A 26,135-nucleotide genomic window follows, 5' to 3' on the forward strand; every position below is an offset into this window, starting at 1 on the left:
GACTTCTACACAGACTGAGGTGGCCTTGTCCACAGGCAGCACCACAGGTCCACAGATAATGCCTGCAGCGCCCTTGCACGCTATTTGGAAGTGCGTTTACCAAAAATGGCTTTCATCAAGGCTATTACTGTGTTCAAGGCAAAGCAAGGAATATCGCCTCAGCTGAAAGAGAACACATACAGAAACCCACAGTATGGAGACTATACAATTAGGTCACCCAACTGATTCAAGTTGCAACCTGCTCATAAATGCAGTGGAGTCTTTAACCCAGACAAGTTGCTCTTATCTGTTTCACAGGTGAAAGTAAACATCTGAGCCAGTAGGATGTAATTTGATTGCGGTAGGAAAAAAGCAACTGCTTTAACAAACTTGATCTGAAGTAGAAGCCTGTATTGTTAAACACACAGATACAGAACCTCCACGACAGCTTCCCAAGAAGTGATTTTAACATCTAAACTGTACACACCATTCTGGCCACAGCATGCACGCCACTCATGCCACTTTTTTAGGTTGGTTAGAATAAGTCCTAACCTTCAGCAGAAAATATATACAGTAATTAATGAAAAAAGCAACCAACATGAGAATTAAATCTTTTATTAGTGTATTCACATATTAGGCAAATGCAACACGCATGAAGCTTATTTCTTAGGTTCACAAGTTCTACCAATACATTAGTCTACTGGTAAAACCAGCACAAACTGGTAACTGCTTTGCCAATTTTGAAAAGGTGTCTGGCCCACTTTTTCAAGGCTTGATTTTTGGTATTGCTTCTATGCCCTAATCATTATGGCATAAAAATATCCATCGCTATCATCAATTCAGTCAACTGATTAAAAGCTGTAACACTGGCCACATTTTTGTTCTCAAAGCTAAGTTATCACTAGCCGTACTTACAAAGTACAGTACTAGTGTAATGGATGAAACAATGGGAAAAAAAACAGACAAAGGCAATCCTGCTACTGCCACAATAACAAAAGAATGACAGACAGCTAGATCACAAGATTGTTAGTAAGATGTATATTTTTCAAGTCAGAATAACCCTTCTATACAGTTTCCCAACCCTTCCCCAACCCAGACTTATTTGTAGAATATATTTCAGAATATTTTTAATATGGTGCAGCTGTAGTGTCCAAGGGTTCACAATAACATGCACTGTCACGAAGAACCTAGAAGTCCTCCTCCGCTGGTCATACCTCAGCAACCACTATCCTAGAGGTTTTGCAGAAGCAACTACTTTTATTAACAAGGCCCATTATGACATAATGAATGCATATGATCTGGTATGTAAGTAAGCTATACAAAGCCACTCAGATCAGAAATTTAAGTTCTGTTACTGAAATATCTTAAGAAGCTGCATCTATTTAGAACCTATATGAAAGAGTCTAGTTTACCCTGGAAAAGGATTTTAAGGTATTTGGCTCCAAAAACTAAAACCAAGAGGTTTTTTTTTCAGTGACATCTGTTTAATGAAAACATACAGATGTAAGGGGTAAGCCAATAACCTTGTGTGTTTAATCCACTATCCAATACCATGGTAAATTCTCACTCCATGAGAAAAAAAAAATATTGATTTCAATGATTCAATGTACAAAAAAGTCCCAAATAAATCAGTGCCAGCATTATTGCTGGCAACAGATGCATCAACTCAGATGGGTAGGGAAAAGTAGACTCCTAGTGTGATGGATACTCGGAATTTATAGTATGAATTCATTTTAGGCCCCATTAAGCATATAAAGTGTCTCAAGATTTCACAGATAAATCTCAGACATTTCTTTCCCTTCTAATGGAGGGATTTCTTTTTTCTTTAAGAAGGCAGCAAAAAGTTAAGCTTTTCTACAAGGAAAGTCTGCTCTTTTTTTTTTTTTTAATGTTTAGGACAACTTGAAAACCTGCTTATATAAAAAAATACAAAAGAATAAAGGAGTAGAGTCTTGGAATTTTGAGAGACTTGCCCCAATCAAAAAACGAACCAAACATCTGTTTATGGGAACTAAAATGTAGAACAGCACGATATTGTGATATCTGAGATCATGATACTTTACCTGTACATATACTTAGCTATTCATGTTATTGATAAACCATTAGGACACTCAATTATATACCCAATAAAAACACCATTAAGAGTCTTTAGAACTGTTCCTTCTTTCTGAAGAAGGCATTTCTATACACTAAGTTTTCATCTAGTATCAGAGTATAGGAAACAGAATCCACAAGGTGCTTTAATTGATGAGACCTCAAGTGCTGTTTTTCTTTTTTTTTTTAAAAAACCTTTTTGGATAGTAAACAGTTCATGGGGACCACACACAGATACTACGACAGATGAGCTGTTATATTAAGTCTGTTGATTGGACTCGGTATTCAGCCCACTGGTAACGGAGAAAGGAGTTTTACGACATGCTGGAACAGCGTACTGAAGGGGAGCCCATCTGAGTCAATACTTTGTCCAGCCATTGTAGAGGTCCATTCAGATGAAGTTCAATCCAGCAAGGAGTGCTTGTTACTGTTTGCCGCCTGAAAAATGAAGTGGAATGGGAAAGTCAGAAAGGAGCTTTGGCTACCATAAAGTTCTCAGTTCTAAGATCCATAAGACAGGATGTTTCCATCCATCTCTACTACAAAGAAAGATGAAAGTTTGCAACTATTACTATTACTGTACTAATGATTTAACAATCTTTGGAAAAAATACCCACCCCACATCTATAAGAAACATCACCAATCACATTTTTATCCACAATATATCAAGAATATTCTGCTCTGGAGAATAGGATAAGAACTGAGCAAATGCTCCAAACACCACACCAAACGCCTTACTACAAAAAAGCAACTCAAAAGTGAAGACTGTCCAACCAATCTGGTGTCTGCATCACCATCAGCGCATACAGCTACTATCTTCACCATCAAAGAGTTTGCATGCATAACTGTGTTTGAATTTCGTAGACAACTACTAAAAAAGTAAGGAACAGAAATGCGTGGCTCTGCATAGGTAGGGTGGCCAAACTTTGGTGCAGTGCTTTGGCAATCCTAAGATCTAGCTTTTTACAGCAATCATCAAGAAAAATGTACAAGGAAGCCATGTCAGAAATGCTGCATCGTGACACGGTGTGGTTATGCTGTGCTAACTGATGTTATCTCAAAAGGAACGCCAAACTTCATCTCTGATTTCCTGTAATCTTATTTATACTTCTACATTGTTTTGTACATCTTCACGCAAGCAGATTAAGTAAAAATTTTGTTTCTCTTTTCTACTCTATAGACTTGTCTTATTTTTCCACAACAGCAGCTCTTAGTTAAAGACTTTTTAGAAAGCCTTAGTAAAAGCCAAAAGCTTGATAACCGTGAAAGTTCCTTTTACTCTCCCATACATCCCTGGGAGAGAGACCTGTTATTCAAAAATCTTCCTTTTCATCTGCAAAGAAACCAATATTGGACACACTCGTGCCTGAGAGATCCTGTTATTTCACTGTACCCACTCTAGGCATGGGAGTTTTCTCAAACTAGAATGGCAAGACTACTGTTGCTAAGCCAGTCTTTCCTAATAATTCTACGTATTCCAAAGTCAAAGCAAGGAGGCATTAAGATTCAAAGGCAGCAGATTAGTCACAAACCCAGCCCCTTCGTTTTTACAGTCAGCATTGGAACCCTTTGCTTTAAGGAAATGTTTATATAAATGGAGGAACTGAAAAGGCAGAAAAATTAAGCCAACGAGAAGACGGATTTCAAAAGCTGTCTGTGGTTTTACATTTTCTAGGAGAAGAAACGGCTGGGGTCTGTGCTCTCTCTGCACTCCAAAAAACATTATCTTAGCCCTGAATGCCTATGCCAAAATAAAGCGATCCAATAAAAGAGCAATCTAAACCACAGGAAATGTAATTCCATTTAGTCTCAAATCCTCTCCCAAAGAAGGAAGTTCATTATTCTACCACTGTCAACTCCCCTACAATGTGTTCCACAACACACTTCCTGAATATTTTATAACTGGTTCTGTTCAACAGCCCTGGCAAAAGAGAAAATACTGATAGTCACTTAGCAGCCCTCTCAAAGCTAAAACTCAGCTTCTTCTATCCATTGAGTTCCCATCTATGTATCGCTAAATCTTTGCTGAGATTACACCTCAACTTTCTTCAGAAGATTATTCTAGCCCTGGTTAGTTCCTGTGTTAATGTGAACGCTTAACTGATGATCTGAACTTCTACCACAATGCTCAATTTAAGCCAACACACAACAAGCAAAGAGCTATGAACTGTTTTGTCTACTAAGCCTATAAAATCTACCACCTCGCCATATCAGCATGCTTGTGAACATATGCCACATGCCTAACAGGTAGGTAATGGTTTGGCTTTGCCAAAGCCTACTCAGAGAAACATTTCTGAGATAATAGTGAAGCGTGGAAGTTTTAACAATGACTGGTTTTTAGGGTGATTCGGTGATACCCTGCTTCACTATCTATTTTGACAATTTAGACTGCCTTAATTTAAATTCAAGGTTGTGCATGTAGGAGCACCTTTAATCTTAAAAGCTGCTTAAAACTTCTTACTTTAATCATAACTTAGCATAACTTACAAGTTTTACAACTCAATAATTTATTAGCACCATCTTCAACAGAGATGCAAAGAAACTAGTTCAGCATTACATCAGTACTCAGACTCTGCTGTTCTGGCAGTGTTTCCACCAGGCTTTTTCAACCCTATGATCTCTGAAGGGTTTAGAGACTGCTAACAATCATTCTCCCTCCTTAACAATAACTTTACCAAAAGCCTCTCCGCTGTTTTAACCCAACACTTACACTCCATTCACTTCAAGCTGTCTTCATATAATCTGACTGATTAAGCCTTTCTTCTATTCTGACTTGAATGTTGTATTTAATTATGGGTAAGTGTATACATACGCCTTTTGAGCTAAATCCAACAGTTCTTTAAACTTGAGCCAGATTTTTTTTTCTTGCGTACCTCTTGCTAACAAAGAGGTACCAATTTATTTCATTACTCAAATTTTTCATTTAATCTAATTAGGCTTTTACAAAATTGGCTTCATTAGCCGAGAATCCTCCCCCACACACCAATGGCTCACATTTGCATGGATATATTGCAAGAGCAGATAAAAGAATCAAAACCCCAGGATCTACTGTGCAAGCTGGTACTGTTTAACTTCAGAATTAAGGATAAAAAAAATAATTGTTCTGTATTGCAATATGGTATTGATGTGTCAGACTTCTATTCTTTTAGTAAACACTTTCTAGAGACATTTAAGGTTTTTTGTTGTTGTTTAAAACCACATCTGTAGCTCTCCAAAATAATGAAATCTTTAAAACTGCTCAGTTAGAAGTTAGTTCCTTCTCTCTCCAAATTCCCATATTGTATTAAAAAGAGGCACCATCTAAACTATAGGTTTTAGTTTGTTCTATAGAGAATACAATTAGACTATTCAAAAGCAGATAAAAGACTACTTTTCCACTCAATGATTTTTAGCGTTTTTTTCTACATAAACGGACATCTTAATCCTGCAAAGTTTTTTCCACTCCAAGTTCCAATGTATTTGCCATCCCTTAAATGCATGTTCTCCAACTGTTGTAGTCTGCATAATGAACTCAAGTCACTTCAATACTTTCCCTTGGGTCCCATCAAACTGTATCCCACACCACAACCTAACAAACTCATTATACTACACACAGAAAAGCACAGAGACCAAAATGACTATAGGTCTAACACAGCAAATAATTGTACAACAAGTACTGAAACTTCTACATGCTGTCAGTGGTTTCACCACAATAAGCAAGACTAAGTGAGGAAGTGAACTCTGATGAAATTCCTTGCTCAATGAACTTCAGTGCAATACTAAAATCAGTTTGTCTTTGTGACTTAGGAGCTCCATAGCTGAAGGAGAGAAAAGGAAAACATGGGTTCAACTTGAAGACAACATAGCTACAGTAGCACATATATATGGCTTTCAAGCCAGACAATTAGAGCACATTAGCGAGAAGAAAAAAACAGCTCTAGATTTAAGTGTAAAGGCTTTTTTCTTACCTGTATTCAGCTCCCCATCCTTTAACAAAACTCATTCTTATGGTACACATTCTAGTCAGCTGATAAACTGCTTCAAAACCCTGATTCACAGATTGAGCCAGAAGAGCAGCAAATTCTTGGTTATTGAAGATTTTTAGATTGCATCCTACAAAGAAAAAAAATGTCAAAGAAGTACACTTAACGAATACTTGTGTTTGCTACACAGAAGACCAAAACTATGAAGAAACCCTTTACAGGCATCAAAAGGAAAGTAAATGACACCCCACGAATAAATACATTGGATTTTTTTTTGTACGAGACCTTTGGTAGGTTACAAACCTGGTGGAATTTTGCACACAGTTGCAGGATGCCAGCCATATCTTTGATTACAGTTCGGGCTCTGAACAAAAATTGCGCTATCACTCAGGCACTCAGCAAAAACTTCTCCACCGATGTAATAGAGGCGCACTCCCCTTCCTGTAACAAAATTCAAAGGAACTCTAGTTATGATATGACCCAGGCAGATTAACAAACAAGGGAGTATTTTGTTTTAAAGAAGGCCAAGTTTTGTCTTTACAACAAAAAGAGAAATCAATTATCTAGATAACCATACTGTTGGTCTGACAGCTGCAGCAGGGACAGAACACAACTAGCTTGCATTTTTATCACACAATATTTGAAAGAAAGGCAGAATAATTTTCGGTCCAGTGATCTAGAATTTTCCAGCTATGCAATGGCTAGTAACCAAAGCCAAGTTAAGAAGCAAATAACTTTTTCACTTGAAGAAATTCCACAACTGAAAGAAAAAGATTAGATTCATTGTAATTAAAACATGTGCCAATATGAAGTGCTGTATGTGAAGTGGCACATGCTGCTAAGATGATGGGAAAAAAACAGAACAAGTATACCACTTCCACAGACTCTCCTCTTAGATGCACCCACACGATTTCACAACCCACTTGCATACCCCTTTTTCCGTACTACTTTGACAAAAACAATGGGACTTCATTTAGGCCTATTGCCAAAAAGAAACCAGTACGAAATCCTATTGTTCACTTCTGAATTATGATCTTGCTCTTTCTCAGAGGAAAAAAAAATCTGTATGGGTTATTTCTGGCACGAGTAAGAAGTAATGTACAATTGATTTTCCCCAAAAAAAGCTATTTATAATTAACAGGTCCTTTAGAGGCCATAGCTTCATTGTTTTCTTCGAAAACATTTTTCAACCAAAATGTGAGCTACTCTCTAAAAAAAGGGGGGGGGGGGGGGGGGGGGGGGAAGAACGCCTTACATGTTTGCTTTTCCTCATAATTGACCATTTTAATTAGCCATCACTGGCATATCTTGGGCTTGTCCACCTCTAAAATTTGATGACACAAGCATTTGGATTTGGGGTGGAAAAAGTCAGAAGGTTCTCCTAAAGACCATGGAATCATGAAGGTTGGAAAGACCGCCAAGATCATCTGATCCAACCATTCCCCTTCCACCAATATCAGTAACAAAAAAAAAAAAAAATCTACTGAACACTGCTAAATAAAAGAAGAATCTATCCAAAAATATGCATTTTATTGAAGAGGTTGCGTTGTAGAAAATATTCCTTAACTGTTAGAGAAAATCCTGATGGCACTGAAAGTGTGTTATTCCAATAACAGCTTTTCACATTTAAAAAAGTACTCAAGCAGTACTACCAATGTCCATTCTGTATTTTGTAAATTAGAATAAATCAAACGTGTTAATATTTTATAATTACAGCATAAATTTCATCACAAAGCAATTCTGAATATAAATGCTATCCCGGGCAGAGTGGTCCAACAGGGAGCCTGGAAGCCAAAACCCTGCCCTTCACACTGCTTTGGTGAATCATCTTTTTCCTGAAACAAGACAGTAGCCACGTGAGCAGCAGAAATACCCATACAGCTGAGTGACTTCCTCCTGTGCCTGCTCTCAGCCTGGCAGCTGAGTGACTGCAGCTGTCACAAACTCAGTGACTACTGATTGAGGAAAAAGCAGCTCTCTTCAGATCCAGCCATTACCACATCTCTGCCTGGTTGCAAGTGGCTGTGGTAGCAGCAGCTCTGGACTCTTTTCTCTCTCTGGCCTCGAAAGCAGTGACCTCTGTCATTCCAATTCTGTCCTTAGCAAGAGACACCAAGCTCCCCTTGGAAAGCCTTGAGACAGTTCAGTGGCTGGTTGTACAATGGTGAAACAATCCCAAAACACAGATCTGCCCTTCCTATCTGGACCACTACTGATAACTTCATGGCTAAAATATTAAAACAGTTAAAAGACGAGATTTTTACCTATGTGTCGCCTTGTCATTTCCACTGTAGCATTTCTGTTTACATTGGAAAGCAGACCTAGACAAAATCGTTCTGAATTTGATGGATCTGTAAAACCATCTACAGTCAGGGAAGGCTGCGATGCATGGAAGGTTTCTCCCACTCTTTGATTCAATTCATAGTATGCTATTGAACACCAGAACGCAGGCTCTGAATAAGTAACTGGCTGCAAGTCTAAAAAAAAAAGTTAAACAAAAAATAAGAATAGCACAGAACTGAAGCTGAAAAAAAACCTATCTGCCTTGCTATTTTTCTCTTCCAGAAATGGTAGCTTAACTCTCCTCCAACTACTCAAATTTAATTTTTGCTTGCCATCATTTTTACCTGTCCCAGTAAAGAGAACAGAATTCAGTATTCCACACAAGGGAAGGGGTGGAGGGGAAGGAGTGATATAAAATGACCATGGTTCACATACTTTACTTGTACTTGCTCAGCAAAATGATTAAACCAATGTTACTTTAAGTACCAGACGTTGAGACACTTCTATTACCATTTTATAACTTAAAAACACTTTGGCAACATTAAAGAGATTAAACTATCAAACACTGAACCACACAATGGAAAAAGTTATTGATATGAAAATTACGTTCCCTCATATTACAATATATCCACCTTATACCCATCCATCTGAAGGCACTCTCCCTACTGTAGCTTCATATCTTCCCTGTGCATCTTCAGCTTTTCCTGCATTGCTTCTTCTTTTTACCTACTCTAATTACTCACTCAGCTCTCTGAATAGCATTGCCTCTCACACCAACTCCGCATTCCTTAAACAAAGTCAAAGGAATCTGATCTTCCCAAGGCATTTATAGACACACAGCAACAGAACCTGATCAAAGCAGGTGGGCAACTAATGGAGGAGCAACAATTGTCTTGTGGCCACAGGTGAAACAGTACATGAGAAGAGCAGAACAACAGACAGGGGGAGACAGCAAGTCTGGGCAGCACTGAGGACAGGCTAATGTCCTTTAAAATATTTTCTGAATTAATTTCCTGAACACACATGCAACCACATTACTCTCTGCTAGAAGCTCAACAGTTACAGAAATAGGGTAGTTATTAACTAGTCATTAGCCCAGCTCTATTATGTTTATTATTGGGAAGCCAACCCAACAGTTTCCTCCTAATACAGCTCTTACTTTAAGGTACATTTTTATTTTTAGTGTAATTATATACATAAAGAGGAGCCATCACACACACTGAAACAATTAAAAGTATTTCCAGCTTACCCAGGCTATGATTAACTGGGGAGAGAGTACTAGGAGACAGCTCTGCTGGAGATCCTGTTGAAGCAACACGGATTAAAAGCAAATTATTGTCATCATTTCAGACGGATACATATGACTATTACTTAGGTACCATCTTTATCTTAAAATTCTTTGGACTAAGAAACCTCAGAAAAGCTATAACCAGTTTTCCAACATGTCACATCTTTATTATGAATTAAAATTACATTTAATTTTCCAGACTCCTGGGAACCTACCCCTCCTTGTAAAGACACTAATAACATCTTAGTGGTGCATTTGGCAGAGTTCTCTCCATGCACAGTCTGGGAACATACTTTTATTTATGCACTTCTCCAATGAGAAGGCAGTGACTTCTTCCACACTCAGTGACAAAAGCTAAGAAAAAGCGGACAAGACAACCAAGATGTTATTTCTTTATGCTTGATAGAGTTGGTTTATCTCCAGAAAAGAACAAGATGATTTCCTAATCTGAGGAATTTATTCTTTATTCTTATTCTGGATGGATGAAGGGAAAAAAAAGAAAACACTCTCCAACGCAATTTTCACACTAGTAGGCAAAATACAGGGGCAAAGGTGCTTTACAAAGGAACATTCCTACAATTACTGTTGATGTCAGGCTTTTTAATTAAAGTAGTTATTGTCAACATAGTGGGAAAATATTGCAGTTCTTAAATAAACTAGTGCAGTTGGTTCCAATTAACTGAAAAAGGTTGCTAGCATTAGCTAACCAAAACCACTCTCAGGACTGCCAGCACAGCAGGAGGTTCTTATCCAGCACATTAACTATGCTTTGTCCAAGTCTAAGGACTAACAGATTACCTAGAAACTCCGTCACACAAAGGCACAAATGTTTAATGTTTCCATTACTCTTTCAATATAGCCTTCTAAACAAAAATTAATTTGAAACTCAGCAGAAAGAATAAGAGCTAAGAGAGATTCTCAAAATGAAGCATTTCTGTAACCTATTTAGGCCAACAGTTTGCTTCAATGAACCTGTTTTCAGAAGGGAAAGCTAGTGATAAATTGAAACTAGTCAGCTATTAAAATCTATCTCACAATTTTCTGATGAAGCCCTAATTAGATGTTTATGCTTTTGTTATGAAACAAATGAAATGTACTTAATGTGGTACACTGTTTTAAAAGCATTACCCTGGCAAAAAAATGTTTTGCTCACAAAAGACTGAAAAACTGATATTTTAAACACAAAACAACAGGTTGTACAGAGGGCTACTGCCAATATCATTTGGGCTTAAGTCATGCCACTATGTAAAGGGATCACAACTAGTAAACCCAAGTCTTGAAAGTGGTGAAAATTTTACCTGTATCCATGCTTTGGTTCAACTGCTGGTCACTTGTTTCTCCATCTTCACTGATGTATCCTGGAGGTGGGGTTTCTGTTTAAAAAAAATAAAGTATCCATCTATTGCTTGAATGAATAGGGCAACTTGTAAGAGTTAGCATATGGGGGTTTAGTTCTCAAGTCCTCATAAGCTCTATACGATACCTGAATACTGAATTAGAATTTCCTTTTGCTGGACTTTCTTTCTACCATAGGAATCCACATCCATTACCTGCCTTATTGCCTACGTAAAATGTATCATCTTTTGTATGACTGCCAATTGCTCAAACATATTATATAATTAATGGACAATCCTTGTTTGTTCCACGTAATACAAGATACCTTCGCTACAATGAGTAACAATTTTGCAATTGTGATTAACAGCTTTCACATTTAGTAGAATTACAAACGAAAAAACCATCTGGTGACTTCTACAAAAAAATATGAGCTGTCTTTATGTAGTATAACCATCAGACACCCTCCTACACCCTAGAAGTTAAGATTTAAAGGTTATTTTTCAGTTCAGTCCCCACATTCATTTTTCTTCAGTACCCAACAGCTGATTTCACTCATTAACAACTACATTATCTAACCAGTTATGATGCACAACCTATTGTTATTATAAATTCCATATTCTATTAAAAAACATCTACTCTTTTAACTAGCTGTCTAAAGCCAGGAGTTTTACAGACCAAAGTAAACTCAATAACAAGTATAAAGCATTTTGATACTATTTCACAAAAATATCTTCAAAACCCATGAGAGTACGTTTGTTCCTTTTCTCCATTCAAAATGTACTTTGTAATCCAGATAATGAGTTAACCAACTGCCTCTCAGGAAATAATTTTGTCTGAACTGGGCAAGTGTCTTTTCCTATATTTTAGTAACAAAATGTCAGTTTCTTTAGTGAAAGTGGTCAAAGCTAAATGACCTCTACAATCACCTTAGAATTATTTCAAACATCCGAGAGATTAAACTCATTTAATTACATATTATCAAACAGCAGAAACAAAGCCTTTTGCCTAAGACTTAAAATCAAGTTGTATCTAATATCTATTGCTGTAAGTCTCTGACATAAGGAAGATCAGAAGGAAGTCAGCAAGAGGAAACTTGATTAAATCAGTTGCTTAAATAAAAATGAACCAAAGGAACTGCATCTTTGGTTCAGTCTGTAAAACTACACACTAAATATAGATGTGACAAAATTCAAGTGAGAATTTAACAGGAAGATTAAGGGAAATCTTTACTAGCAAGAACTATGATGACAAAAACCACATGGTTTTAAACATTTTTATAGAATTTACTGTGATAAACCGGACTCTACCCAGCTTTGAATTGTTATACTTAATCCCACAGACATGGTGAAAGGTCAATAACCATTTCCAATCCAACCCACACCTCCTGTTTCCGGTTGCTAATCTAGGCTGTCTGGCACAGACTGTTTTCCGTATCTAGTCTGTCTGAACACAGAAGATCCCCTCCAATCTAGTATTATTAATATTGTTTTAGGGTCAGAGGTGAGCATCAATATAACTGGAAAGAAGTGTTTGAGTACAGCATTAAAAGACGTTTAGATGTAGTGCTTAGTGATATGGTTTAGTGGAGGACTTGTTAGTGTTAGATCACAGGTTGGACTAGGTGATCTTGGAGGTCTCTTCCAACCTAGATGATTCTGTTAAAAATTCCTAGCAGAGCACGAATGCTGCCACAAGTTTGGACAAGGCAGCTCAGCCTTGGGCCCTGAATGAAAACCTGCACCTCCACAATCACCAACTACCCAGCAAACATAAAGGAGATACCCTGTAGGTGAAATAGATCTCTTTGTAGACATACTGAGACGGTATTGTGGTGCAATACTACCACGGTTGTTAGTCTGGTTTACTGCTAAAGAAAAGTTCTCTGAAGCAGGCTGTCAAGACACACAAGGCTTATCAAGACCTAGCTAAGTAGTCAAGATTAGTTAAGAAGGTCAAATAAAATAAGATTGAGATACGATTCTTGAATACAAGAGGAGGGTGTCAGTGGCAAAGAGAAGGAGGCAAGGTGTGGTGAGCTGCATAAACATTTGAAGATCATGTGAGTACCCGCAATCACCTTGAACAGACTTCTTGCAAATAACTACACAGTTCCTTGAGCTCATTTCCTGTATTTTCAAATGGTGTCTTTCCAGTAAGTTGTCTGCAAACACTATCAAAAGCCCTCTGATGAAGTCAAAAAAGTATATACATAAGCGAAGAAAGCAACATTAAGTTCTAGCATCTTAAATAGCTCTTTAAATATCTTGCTCTTAAGTGGCAACAAATTTGGCACCAATTAAACAGAGGAGATCAAGTTCATGGAAATTTTCTTGGTGCCATTTCAATTTTCAGATACATTTAAAGAAAATGCAAGCACCATCCTGTGTCAGACGTGCAAATAGTTTGTATACTGCACACATCTGAGTTTCAAGGCAGTCATTCTTCTAGAGAGCCAGGATCCGAATTTTCAGCTTATTTATCAGTCCTTGGATGCTGTAACACAGTTGCATTAAATTTACAAAAAACTTCAGCTTGGCTGGCTTTTATATTCCAGACAACTTCCTGAAGAGGTAGGAAACAGGAAATTGGGACAGGAAACACAGGTCACTCATCTTACATTTCAGTAAGGACACAGGCTTGTGCGTGCACTGTAGCAGCTCAGTCTTGAATTTTGTTTTGGGGTAGCGAAGATGCAGAGAGGAAAGGAGAATTCTTTAAGAGTTTGGTGTAGTTACATTGCTCCTGAATACTAAAGACAACAGAAACTATGCACACAATTGTAAGTACACAAAGCAGACCTTGATCAGTTGCATTGCAAGCTACAATGTTTGGAACTTACAGTTTTCTCCACATACTTCACATGGGGGAATTGAGCAGTTTACTACTCAGTCTCCAATAAACAGCATCTGGCAACACCTACATGTTTATAGAAGTCTTAAAGCATAATGTGAAGGTCTACTTTGTACTCATCAGCCTTGTGAACCTTAAGCTATTGAAACAGAGTAAGCTACTCTGAAACCACAGCAATACTTTTTCACACAGGATCATGTTCTGCAAGTAACAGTGTTCAGGCCTTCCACTGGAATTAATGCAGAAAATCAACAAGATTTAATTGGTACATTTTTCAATTAATTTCATCACTTCGTGAAATTACCGACGCTGCAGCAGCAATGAAACAAAGATAAGTGGACTGTTTGCATTGGGAGTTCAGCAAATACCTGGTATGTAATTGCTCTGTGGTTCAATTCCAGCTGGAAAGTTAGTGTTTTCAGGAATGGAATGGGTATAGTCATCAAGAGGTGGAAGCTCTGTTAGAATCTCAGTGTGCCGTGGCACTAGTACAGGAGGCAAGACTGGAAAAGCAAAATTCAAAGTATTAGTAAGACCCTAAAATACACACTTGTATGAACCAAAAGGAAAAAAATCTAAAACATCTCACAATTTCTTCAGATGTTTCTCAGTACTGCTAATACTACAATCATACCACTCGTTACCAGAACAGATTCCTGAGGTGTTTTTGAGTAAGACTACTCTATATTAGTAAGACAACTCTACTCTCATTTTCATCCTGGACCATACCATCGCTAGCAGCACTGGAAGCATTTGTCATGGTTATGCAACACGTGTAAAAAAAATTGTCAGCATCTTTACTACTAAGAACTTTCAGAGGATGGTATTCTCCAAACCTGCATCTTTAATCATCTTGTAGTTCTGGCAAGGGAACACATCATCCTTCTATATTTATCTAAAACATTATGCTGAACAAGTGTGTACATACAGATGCTGCTATAAAGTCAGAAGCAGTCTTCCTACCTGGTGTCTCCACTCTCTGGTAGTGGTAAGGGTTTACACATACTTCATCCTTTTTAAGATTAAAAGCATATTCACAGTTTTCAATTGCTTTAAGTTCATGGTGACTGTGAAGATCTGGCCAGCGCCACAAACGACAGTAAATAACGTGCGGTAATCCTTTACGATGAGACACCTGCAGTCGGCCATCGAGAGATCTACATGGGAAAGATGTAGAGAAGTATTTACAGACTGCATGCTGTCTCTTAATCACTCAAGCAACACTGTACGCACATGGGAAAAGCGGTTTGTTCATTTTCAGAGTTCACTCGATTGACACTGTTAGTGACATTTGTGCTCTTGTTAAAAGGCTTCAAATGCAAGACAAGTAATGACATCAAACAGCACTTTTACTTCTTTTTGAGATGCTCAAATTATTGCCAGTGAACTTAGGGTTCAATAAAAGCCACTTTACCTCCAACCAAGTATTTAGGATGATTGCTTCACATACATTTTTAAAATGCAGAAGACAATTGTTGAAAGAAAAACACACATTTAATAGTCCCTTCAGTTTCTAAATCTCAAGGCTTTACTGTGGCACGGATACTTTATGGCTTTAAGCATAAGAATTCCCCCAGGACTGCAAATAAGCCTATAAGCAGTCAGCTGCCCAAATGATCCACATGGCAGTATAACTGTAATGCAAAAAGCATGAACACGCATCTCGTAAGGGCTGTACAGTTTATCTTCTTGACTTCATCTGCCTTGCTACCAGCTGAAAATGTTTTGCTAGTTTTAAGACTGACTGCATATGCTTACAAAAATGCAGATGTTTATGATCGTTATGGGATGGGAGACAAACCTCAATACACAAATCAAGTTATGTGACATGAAAAAATAAAGAACCTGTTTAGAATTTGCCCACCATTAACTACTGAAGAATTTACAAACAGTTCTTTAGTAGCTCGTATCTGAGCCAATTAGCAAGGTTTAACTGAAAGCTTGTGGCATACAAAGCAGTTTAAACACTTTGTAAGATTAGGTCTAAAGAATTAAGTAGCCCAACTTTGTTAATATAAATACCAAATCACATTAGAGCTTGCATTTAACAAGTCTTCCCATTCTTTCAACGGCACTGGCATGAAAAAGGAATATTCCAGAATTAGAATTTCATTGGTCAAAACATCAGCTGAGAACACTTGGGTTTCTACACTGGCAAGCAAATATTTTAAAATGCTGTACCATGAGAGGCCTACGAAGCATTTTAGTCTATTTTACAGCTAAAGCATCCCATTACAGACCCTCCAAATCCAATCCCTCCCACAAGATTTCTATGATGCGAGAGAGGGCAGAATATTCACCTGGTTTGTTCAGAGAAGCTGTAAAGGCCTGTTGTATCCCACTGATCTATCGTGTTTGGTGTACTCAGTCCCCAAATTTCAGAGCAAGTGCTGTGCATAAATTGAAAACAAAAACAAAAAATTGATATGAATATGGAACATGGTTATTCAAAACACCATGATGTCAAACATGGAAAAATGTACAGAATACTTCCCTTCACATAGAAGATAGAGCATTATTAGACTTGCATTTAAACAGACATCTCATGCTATATTTTCTATATGAAGGAGGCTATCAAAATGGAACACGTGATTCAAGGTAAATGATAATGTTTTTAAAAGGTGAACAAGTTCTCTGACTAAGTAGTCAATACAGCTATAATGTTCCTTAAAACAGGCAAAACTTCAGCCTAGCTCTTAAAATTCAGTTTTCAAGGGTAGTTTCAGGGCGCTTTTTTTGTTGCTTTGTTTTTGTTTTTAAATATAAGCTGCCCTAAGATCAGAAACAAAGGCCATGTGTATCTGAATCTGAACCATCACAGCCTAACTTTAAGGTACCATCACTTCAGCAGTCTCATTCTCCATGCACATACTAATTTACTGCTTTTCCCAAAACAGGAACACTCGCTCCAAAGAAAAGCATGTTGCAACTGATACTTCACACTATTTTCTGTGCTTTCCTTGATTAAGTAACTGAAAACTATTTTCTATGGCATACAAAACATACATTTACTACAGTTTTACAGAATTGTATTTTAAGTCTTAACTATAGAACAACAAACCTAACTGTTAAACCAAGCAGAAGGAAAAAGAGAACTATTTCTTCACCAAACTGGTTCAGTGACAATCACAGAAGTAAAGAAAAAGGAGCCTCCAGTGACAGGCATAGACTAAAAGCAACAGATTTAAGCAAAGCAAGAAAACAGCACGGGCTTATAAATGGGCAGCACATTTTCAGAGGCATAGCTCAATCTCGGGTGATCATAGATGTGCTCTGTGACCCCTGGGAACTGACAGTTTATTTTACTTAAGTAACACACAAGTAGACTTGGCACCTCAGAAACAAAGAGAATTTGGGCGACAAGCAACTCCACTAGCACAAAGCTGGAAATTTGACCGGCTGCTACGTTACCTTTGAAGTTAAGAGCCTCTGAAAAGTTGCAGCGGAAAGAAGAGGATACAAGTTCACCAAACTCCTGGTTTTAAATAGAGGCTTGCTAAATATAGTGTTTTATTTTTTTTTCATTTAAGCTACTAATCTTAGACGATACACTCATAAGTTTGGACTGGGTGCTCAAGGGAATAGAAGTGAGATAGGTATTTTTATTTCTCCTCCCTACACACGGAAAATTCATTAGTGTTACGAAACAAAAGAGCAGACAGCACAGCATTATACTTAAAACCATCTTCAGGACGGACAACCACCTCAATTCCATGGTCACTTTAGTAACACCTAAGTGCAGGCTACTGGCAAAGCAAAAGAACGGTTCTGGTCCCCTGTGTGCTCATCCCACGTGCCTCACTTCTAATACCACCCCAGGGATGTTGAAATGTTCATGCAATTGAGCAGCAAGCCAAAGCAGCGAACTTGACAGACATGGCTGAAAATTCAAGTTTTTTGTGTTGCTTTTCAGCCAGATCAGTTCTTTTACTCACTGTGGAGCTACACAAGCATTGCAGAGGGGGGATGAGATTGTGATGTGTGACAGCAATTTGCACTTAAATGACAAAGAGGAACGTTTAACAAAACATGGCCTTTGACATTTTACTGCCAATGTACACAAGTGGAAGTCCTATGCTAGATGAACTTCTGTATTTCTGCAGCAGCAGATTTCCATGTGTAAAGGCCCATTCTCCAAAAAGCAGCTCTCCAAAAAGAGCCAACTGCCCTGAACTAGTTGCATCCACCTAAGACACCGACAGAACGGACAGCTCTTTGGCCAGAATCAGAGCAGGCAGAAGAGAGACACTGACCACTGGCAGAACCTGCAACCTCTCTCGTTCGAATTCCTAAGCTGCCTCCAGGACAGCAGGCTGCCAGAAGCTGTGCAAGGACTGAACGGTTGACTTGCAGACACACGGGCAGCCTGCGGGACCTCAGGGAGCATCCCTGCACTGTACTGTGTCCTTAAATATGCACCACTGCTGCTTGTAAGACAGATCATAATGCACATGAAATTAGAAGAGCGATCAGCAGACAGAGCATGCTGTGTATTAATTGACACAGCCAGCTCTAACAGCTTACCACCTTTGAGCAACAGATCCTTTACACAAAGCAATGTTCCAAAGCTGATGCTGTCACATAAATTATGTTCCTAAAATTGTGGGGTGCATTACTGGTGTAAGCACAATGTGCCACAAAAACTGCTCCATCACTCAGCATCTTATGCAACATGCTGTCTTCCAGGACACGTCTGCTTAAAGCTGGGATTAATATCAATGGGTTACTGGCTCATCTACACTAGGAGTACATTCCAGATCGAAAAATGCACAAACACCACAGAGTCTGCAGGAAATAGCCCTGTATGATCAAATGTAGTCATCAATTTTACCATTCACTGGGAGAAACTTCTTACGAAATGGTTTCCCCACTCTCCTGCTCCCACAAGATCCACTGCCCAAGAGGTACAAGACTTCCTCCCACCATGTCACCCAGCCTAACCTAGGACTCTTAATATTTGTACACACCCCAATCAGAATGAGATTTCTGACCTGACCACCATAAAGACATTCTTCCAACACAGCACCTCCATTAGCCTGCAGTTACTGCTCCTATACATGCTCATCCTCACACAAGCAATGGCCTAGCGTAGGAGGGCTGAGACTCCTATTCATCCCAGATTGCTGGTGGCTGTAAAGGTGACTGCATTCTGAAAGATGCTTAAGCAGCCACTAAAACCATCTAAATGGCAAACAGGTGGCATAGACTTAGGTAGCACAGAATCTGTGCTCCGAAATAAATAGGGGACATTATCTCCTAAACTTACCTTCCTGAAGTGTCCCAAATCCCTTAGGGGAGGAAGGCTCCTTCTTTGCTTTAGTCCATAAAGATATCAGAAAAATTGAGAACTAACATCTGTACTCATAAGTTAAATCTCATCTGGAAACGTTCCCAGGCCCTGGAACACGATCATGTATGCTAGAAAGCAGCTAGGACATTCCCCAGCACTGCGCTGTGCCAATTAGTGCTCTCCCACTCAATTCCCAGCTCTGTGACTCGGCACACAATTGGGACCGCTCGCACTGGGCAGTTCAGCTGCAGCCACCCTGCTCTGGAAGCAAAGAGCGTAAGAGCACGGACGCAGGCAGCCCCGAGCCAGTTGGCCACGGTGCCTGGGAACATTCCCAGGCACTTTTAATTTACTAGGAGCGAAGTAGCCAACACGTATCACCATTTCACCTTTAGCAAGCAGGCTGCCCTCAGGGTGAAGCCTTGAAGCACACTTCAGGCTTCGTGTTTTATAGAACAGCTTTTTTTTCTTTTGGTTGTTGTTTTGAACCCATTGTATATTGCAGCACTGGTAAGCCATCATTGTTTCCAAAATATATTTTGACTCCTGCAGCCAAGCAGGACTTAAATCTTTCCTGTGTAGACAGGGCTTAAATATACTCCAAAATACAAGCTCAGCGCTAATACACTTCCTCCCAGCAGAGTGGACACATTCATTCCAAGGAGCATTTTCATAGCCGGTCTCAATACAATTTAACTGTTGACATAAACGAGGTCAACTATTCAAAAGCTAGCTTTGCTGTTGTTTTTTTATTTACTCGTTCTAAATCTTTTCAATACGGGTTTAGATTAGCAGATCACCATATTCTGTGGCCTCCAGCACTTCAAACAAGCTTGCTGTAGGATACTAGGATTGCTGCTTTTGCAGACCCTACAAAATTACTGAATTTATTTTAAGGGGCTTTAAGGATTTAAACAATCAAATTGGCTTAATTTTCCATGTGTTCTGAAGTTCTAGCAAAAGAGAACTATATCCTAGAAGAAGAAGAAATGCTCTAAGGATACTTGCAAGAAGGAACTGCTAAACCCAGGGATTTTCAGGGAAAAGTCGGTGTTATAGCGAACATCTGCTTCACACTCAGCCTGGGACAACTCAGTCCTGCAATTCCAACATCAGGACTGACCAGAACACAGATGTGGTGAAGAAAGGGTCAGACAAGTTATAACTGGGTGGAACCAATGCTACTTCTGCCTGAGCCTTTCCCTAAATGGAAAGGGCTGCAAGAGTTGGCGTTTCAACCTTTTTATCTGCTTATAAGGAGCAGCATCTCAGATGATATTACACAGTTCTGGCAAGAAGAATCTTTAATGTGGCTATCAGCATGCAACAGTACAGAGTATGCCTTCAGTTCTTCCATTTCATCATTTCCTTTAACAGGAAAATCCGAGCTCCAAAAAACCCTACTCTGGGCAAGAAATTACCTAAACAGCAGAGAGCTGTAGCAATGCTTCACAATTTTGAGACAAAGTGCCAAAACCACTTCTCTTCAGTGAGACGCAAAATACTGACACACAGGAAAAACATGGATGCAGGAAGAACCTAAACATAAAGATAACCAAAAAAGTTCTTGTATCGCAGAAGTCTACATGGTACAGATGATGTTCCCAATCAGCATAAACAGTACAAGCTATCTTACTTGAATAGTAGGCTTACTCAGTCAAAGCCTACTAAGAAAGTGGACATCTGCTTCAAATATAAATGAATTTTTAACCTGCCCATAAAGGATGAACACAGACAAAAGCAGTTTCAGCCACACTTGAACAAAACATCCAACTGTTGTTTTTTTTTAAACTCATATCCTTACTGGAATAATCAAAGTCTGTATCAATATCCGTAATAATGAGATATAAACTGCAAAGGATCAAGCAGTCTAGAGTAGATGGAGCGCATCAACTGGAACACGCTGACTGAAGACAGATTCTTGTATTTGCAGTATGATTAGTGGCAAAGGATGCTGCCCATCGAGGTGGAAAAAGGAACAGGATAAGGGTACTGCTCTCCGTTTCCCAAAAGATGTGTTGCCAACCGTCATATTAATGTTAGTCTGTGACAGTACGATCTCATCTTAGCAAATTCAGAAAGCCGTTTGCATTCTGACTTGCAGTGGCACTAATTCTGAATTAGAAACTCCCATGATAGGAGATGCATCGACACAGAACAGTCCGCAGTCTTTGCGGATGTCCAGATGCCAACTAATAAGGCCACCCCAGCTTGGTGTTCAACCTAGGCTGCCTAATTAGGTTCAGTCCCTCAGCATTGCTAAAAGCCAGAGGTACTTGGCTTTTTTTGACTTTTACAATTTGCAAGATCCAAGCAAATATATGCAAGTGCTGTCCAAATAGCTGTGACCACAGCATCAAACAAGCTGGTGTCTATGCATGGCACTGCACTGCAAACACTCCAAGACACTCCTGTACTTCCCCCAAGTGCATTTGCAAAATAGATGATACACATAGGGACAAAGATGGGAGGTCTTATCAATGATATCCAGTTGTAGAGATGCTGTTTTACCGGAGGTTATAGCTGAAAGAACCTGAAGCCAGCACAGTTTTAAACAGTACTGTGTGTGCATCAGAACGGTCACACACGTGATACACAGACAGCAGCCTAAACAGGTAGCTACTATTGTGAATTCAGTCTTTTTTACAGAGTGACAGATTGGACAAAGCAACCTTCTTACCACTAAAACTGTTCATAGTGTTGCAAACACTGCATGCTTTAGGTACTTTCTTTGTACTAAATAACGTACTTGTAACAAACACTACATCAGATGCAAGTTAAGCGGAACCACTTCAAAGATGTTTATATATCAAGTAGCAGAAACTCTCTATAGAAGTTGGTAAATATTGTCACAGCTCAAGCGTAACTGCAATTCCATATTATTCTTCAGTCCTGCAAAGAAAAGGGGTGGCTGTACAGGAGCTGGAAGGCATGAAGTTCAGTTGGCAGTCTCTTTCCTAAATGAAGTGGTAGCACTAGAAAGACGAAAAATAAACTTTGAAAAGCAAATTTCATCACGTTAGCTAACGTCTGTTTTACTCAGGAATCATTACATAAAGGTCTTGGACACTGACATCCCCTATTTATTAGGTACTACACTTAATACAGTTAAACTCCCAATTATTTTCCTGAATCATACATTTCAGAGTCTACAGAGAGTAACAGGTTTGCAAGTTCATTTTCAAGGCAATCTTTTCCATTCATCTTTCTCCTCCACCTTAACCTCATAAGCCTTTCTACCACCAAAGGTAGTTTGTCTGCCCCTACCTTTTCCTGAGGCATAGGTAGTGCTGGAGCTGCCACTGAAAGAAAAATAATTTCAGCAAATTGTGACAATACTCCTTTTATTCACTTTTTACATGGGAGACAATAATGAGTTTCCTAAATCCAAAATTCCCATTCAAAGCTTCTCTAGAGTTGTGATCCTGACACTTATGTTTTCCCTTATTTTCACTTGCAGTCTAAATGAGAAAATGCATCAAATGAAAATGAAGTATTCACGTACAGTACGGAAGTTATTTAGTACAGGCACAGAAACACCTTCATAGCAGCCTACCAATTACAGGACTTACTACCTTCACTGAGACTTTGTCAAGGGGGCCAGAAGGAGGTGCAGAGTTTGCTTCAAGAACGAATTTTTGTTACAACCAAACTATCCAAAATTAAGTTAGAACTCTAAAATATTAGTTACCAGACTTACAGAATCCCATTTTCTCATAAGAAAGGAACAAACTACATTGCCTTAATATTACTCATGGCTGCTTCTGTAAAATTTGCCTGAGAAAACAGGTTAAAGCCTATAGACTGAAGACCTGTATCTTTTTTTTTTTCTTTTTTTTTTTTTTTTTAAGATTATGTAAGATCTTAAGTCTAAGACCTTATACACAATATACAGAACTGGAAAACAAGAACACAGTTATATTGACTTAAGCTCCAGTTCAGCACTGGTATAGCTAGATTGAAATTATGCTGCTGTGAAGACACTGTCCTTTACTCCACTGATACTAAGAAAAGGATCAACCGGTGGATGAAAGAACTGAATCCTTCCTCCTCTTCTGTTTTCTTCCTGATGACACTGGGGTTCAAGAACCCATAAAGCTCAGAGGGAGGCATACAAAGGGGTATACCAAACCTTTGGAACAAGAGTCTTGAAGGTAACAGGAACGATGGATTTGAAAGGCTGAGAGATAATACAAAGTTAAGTGTTAGATCAGAGGTTGGACTCTGTGATCTTGGAGGTCTCTTCCAACCTAGATAATTCTGTGAAATTAGTCGAGATCAGCAATCAAAGAGATTCATGACTTACATAGAAGATTATATTCAGCACAGTTTACAGTTCCGATGAAATCTGCCTGATCACGGTTTCCTTAATTCTGTGTTTCAAAGGAAAGTATGCGTAGCTACTTTTATATTCCAAGTTGACAGTCCTTCCCATATACTGTCAGCTAGCATTTCTCCACATTACAGCCTAAAATGTCTGCATCAGCCAGTAGCAACGCCAATTACACTACCTGTGTTTGCAAACAGCATCTCAGCTAGCTCTACAGCCAGTTGTCTGAACAAAAGCTTCCTGTAAAGTGTACTTTGGCTCACTTAAATGCCTCAGCTACTGAATTATATGTTGCTCGTGGTTTATTTTCCCCATGCTGGGGTGGCAGGGAGAAGGTTATCTGCACTCAGATCTGTTCTCAGTTAGAAAACATTAAACAGATCTGCAATAACAATGCAAATTTTAAGTTACTTTCATGAGAGATCTACCCTACTCCTCTTTGGATCCCACATCGTTTTGCATCCCAGCAGAACTGACCAGTCTTCTTGCTTACATTTCTATCAACCTACATTATAGTGACAAAATATCATCTACTCACTTAAATCTAAATAAGCAGACATACACATTCGTCAGCTGGCACGACTCAAAGCCACAGCACTACAATTCTGCTTGTGAGTAATGCCAAGTAACGCAGAAGTCCCAATCTCCTCTTCTCGCAACAGAAAGTGTAAAGACTTGGGAATTTAGTATGAAATGATTTTTCTAAGCATCAGCTAGAGTGATGAGCTAATATCTTGGCCGATGCTGAACAAAAAGTACAAGCCTGAATTCCTCTTAAAAATCATTTAGACAAATCTGCAGTGGCATTCATTAAAAGGAGCTGGACACGACTCTTGCAATGAGATCGTTCTGTGACAGACAGGAGTAGAGAAGCAGACCACTGGGAAAGGAAGAAAAAAAATAAACAGTTAAAGGATAGTATTAGCAACCAGAGTAAACAGATACTTGAACAGAAGTATAGGTGGGCAGTTAGACAGCTACCAGATTCTCCCATTCTTCAAAGGAAGCAACAGAGCCTGTTAAATATAGGAAAAGGATATTAAGTAATGTCTAAAGGAGACCTGGACTGCAGAAGAGAAAGCTCTTACAGAACTCAGAGCACAAGTTTCTCTCTCAGCACAAACTCAGCAAAACAATAGCAATGCTGGCAGCTGGGCACTCAACTCCCACAATTATGAGTGCTTCCTCAAGTGCCTCCAACCCTTCGATTTACTTTTATTTGTAAGTAGCCTTCGATACATAACAAAAAAAGCTTTGTTCCGCCTCTCCCCCAGAATCCAAAAAACAGACCTTTCTTCCAGTGTATCCAACACAGATTATTTGTTCACAACAGTAACTGTACCTTTTCTCCCTGCCTCCCTCCTCCCCACACACACACTGAAGACGTACTATAGCCAAGAAAGAAATGTTTACAAATGTGCATACTGAGTGGAATATAAGTCAGGAACCATTACACAACTCTCCTCTTAATCAGAACCCTTTCAAGAAAAAAGTTGACATTGAATTTTATGCAATACGTTAAAAAATCGTTACATCAAATACAAAATTCAGCATTTGAACTGTGGAAAATGACTCAAGTAACCTTTCTTATAAATAGATCTATGCTAAAAAATTAACACATCAAAATAACCAGAAAAGCACGAGCCACGGGATACAGTTAACCTCTCTAAGGGAGACTGTGGGAAAGAGAAAAAAAAGTGCTTGAACAATGCCATGTACTTTAGCTTAAACTCTGAGGATGTCCACAAGGGACGCAGAAGTGGAAGGTGAAGTACAAAAGAGACTCTGTTAGAGGCCAACAGCATGGCCACCCATCGCTCAGAGCAGGGCCAGTGGCTGGTTTCTCCCAGCCCTGCACAGTGCCAGGCCAGCCACTCAGCTCGATGAACAGTGTCTGCTTCTGTTGCCTTTTCTCAAGGCACACTTCTTCCTGGTCACATGCCCAACAAACCGCCGACAAAGGCAAAAGTACAGATACAAGGCCCCTTCAAAGCAATTCATCCTCCTCCCTTCTCCCAAATCCTGACGTGCTAGCCCAGCACTGTCAGACAAAATAAAGCAGCCAACAACACTCAGCATTACCTTTATTTTTTCCCCTCGGTACCAGGAGATGCTCGGAAGGATAGCACCTCACAGTTCAAGAGCAATTTTTCCAGGGTGCCATGGAAACCAAGCAGAAGGAAACCATTTATTTTCCTTGCTGTCCATATGGTCTGTTAAGATGCACATCCTATCAAGGGGCCTTCGCTCCCTGTTCAGTCAGGCAGAGAGCAACCTGCAAACTTGTAAGCTTACAAAGAGCAAGGTCAGGCAGCACAGAGATGGTGCTCGGGACCAAGAAACAGACGGCATGCAGCAGAGATAAGCCTCTCTTAAGAGTCAGCAGAGAGCTGGCCGCAAGTCTAAGCCTTGTGCTAGAGAGACTGAATGCAGGGAGCACGCAGAAGCGGCCTACGGAAATCATGAGCTAACAGCTCTACTGGGAAACTTGCCCTGCAGTTCCCTACTCCAACGTAACTGCTTTGAGCAGCTGCAACTTATATCTCACGAACTCTGAGCAAACTTGCTGGTGATAAGACTAACTGCAATGTAGATTTAGCCCTCCTAATGAAACATTCAAAAAGCCATCAGAAAGCCCCATGTCCAGTGAGGGTTACAAATGTACAACAGCATTCACAATGGCACCTCCCCTGAGACTAAGCAGGCAGAAAAAAGTAGACCAAC

General features: G+C 39.2%; 1 protein-coding gene across 10 annotated transcripts in view; it reads right to left on the reverse strand.

Moving 5' to 3' along the window:
* Positions 1 to 578: 578 nt before the first annotated feature.
* The window catches only part of LOC310890189 (mothers against decapentaplegic homolog 2), a 47,350-nt gene continuing 21,793 nt past the window's right edge, over positions 579 to 26,135 (reverse strand). For 8 of the 10 annotated variants that reach the window (XM_083818885.1, XM_083818883.1, XM_083818886.1 and 5 more), the window contains 9 exons: positions 16,092 to 16,181; positions 14,755 to 14,948; positions 14,160 to 14,294; positions 10,905 to 10,979; positions 9,568 to 9,621; positions 8,300 to 8,512; positions 6,339 to 6,476; positions 6,021 to 6,165; positions 579 to 2,511 (listed from right to left, as the gene is read on the reverse strand). In XM_083818885.1, coding sequence (XP_083675011.1) covers positions 2,388 to 2,511; positions 6,021 to 6,165; positions 6,339 to 6,476; positions 8,300 to 8,512; positions 9,568 to 9,621; positions 10,905 to 10,979; positions 14,160 to 14,294; positions 14,755 to 14,948; positions 16,092 to 16,181 — 1,168 coding nt within the window. In that variant the 3' untranslated portion in view covers positions 579 to 2,387. The remainder of the gene's footprint in view (positions 2,512 to 6,020; positions 6,166 to 6,338; positions 6,477 to 8,299; positions 8,513 to 9,567; positions 9,622 to 10,904; positions 10,980 to 14,159; positions 14,295 to 14,754; positions 14,949 to 16,091; positions 16,182 to 26,135) is intronic. The other 2 variants (XM_083818879.1, XM_083818887.1) reach the window with 1 other exon arrangement.

The sequence above is a fragment of the Anser anser genome (assembly GCF_964211835.1).
Source record: "Anser anser genome assembly, chromosome: Z".
Taxonomy (NCBI): domain Eukaryota; kingdom Metazoa; phylum Chordata; class Aves; order Anseriformes; family Anatidae; genus Anser; species Anser anser.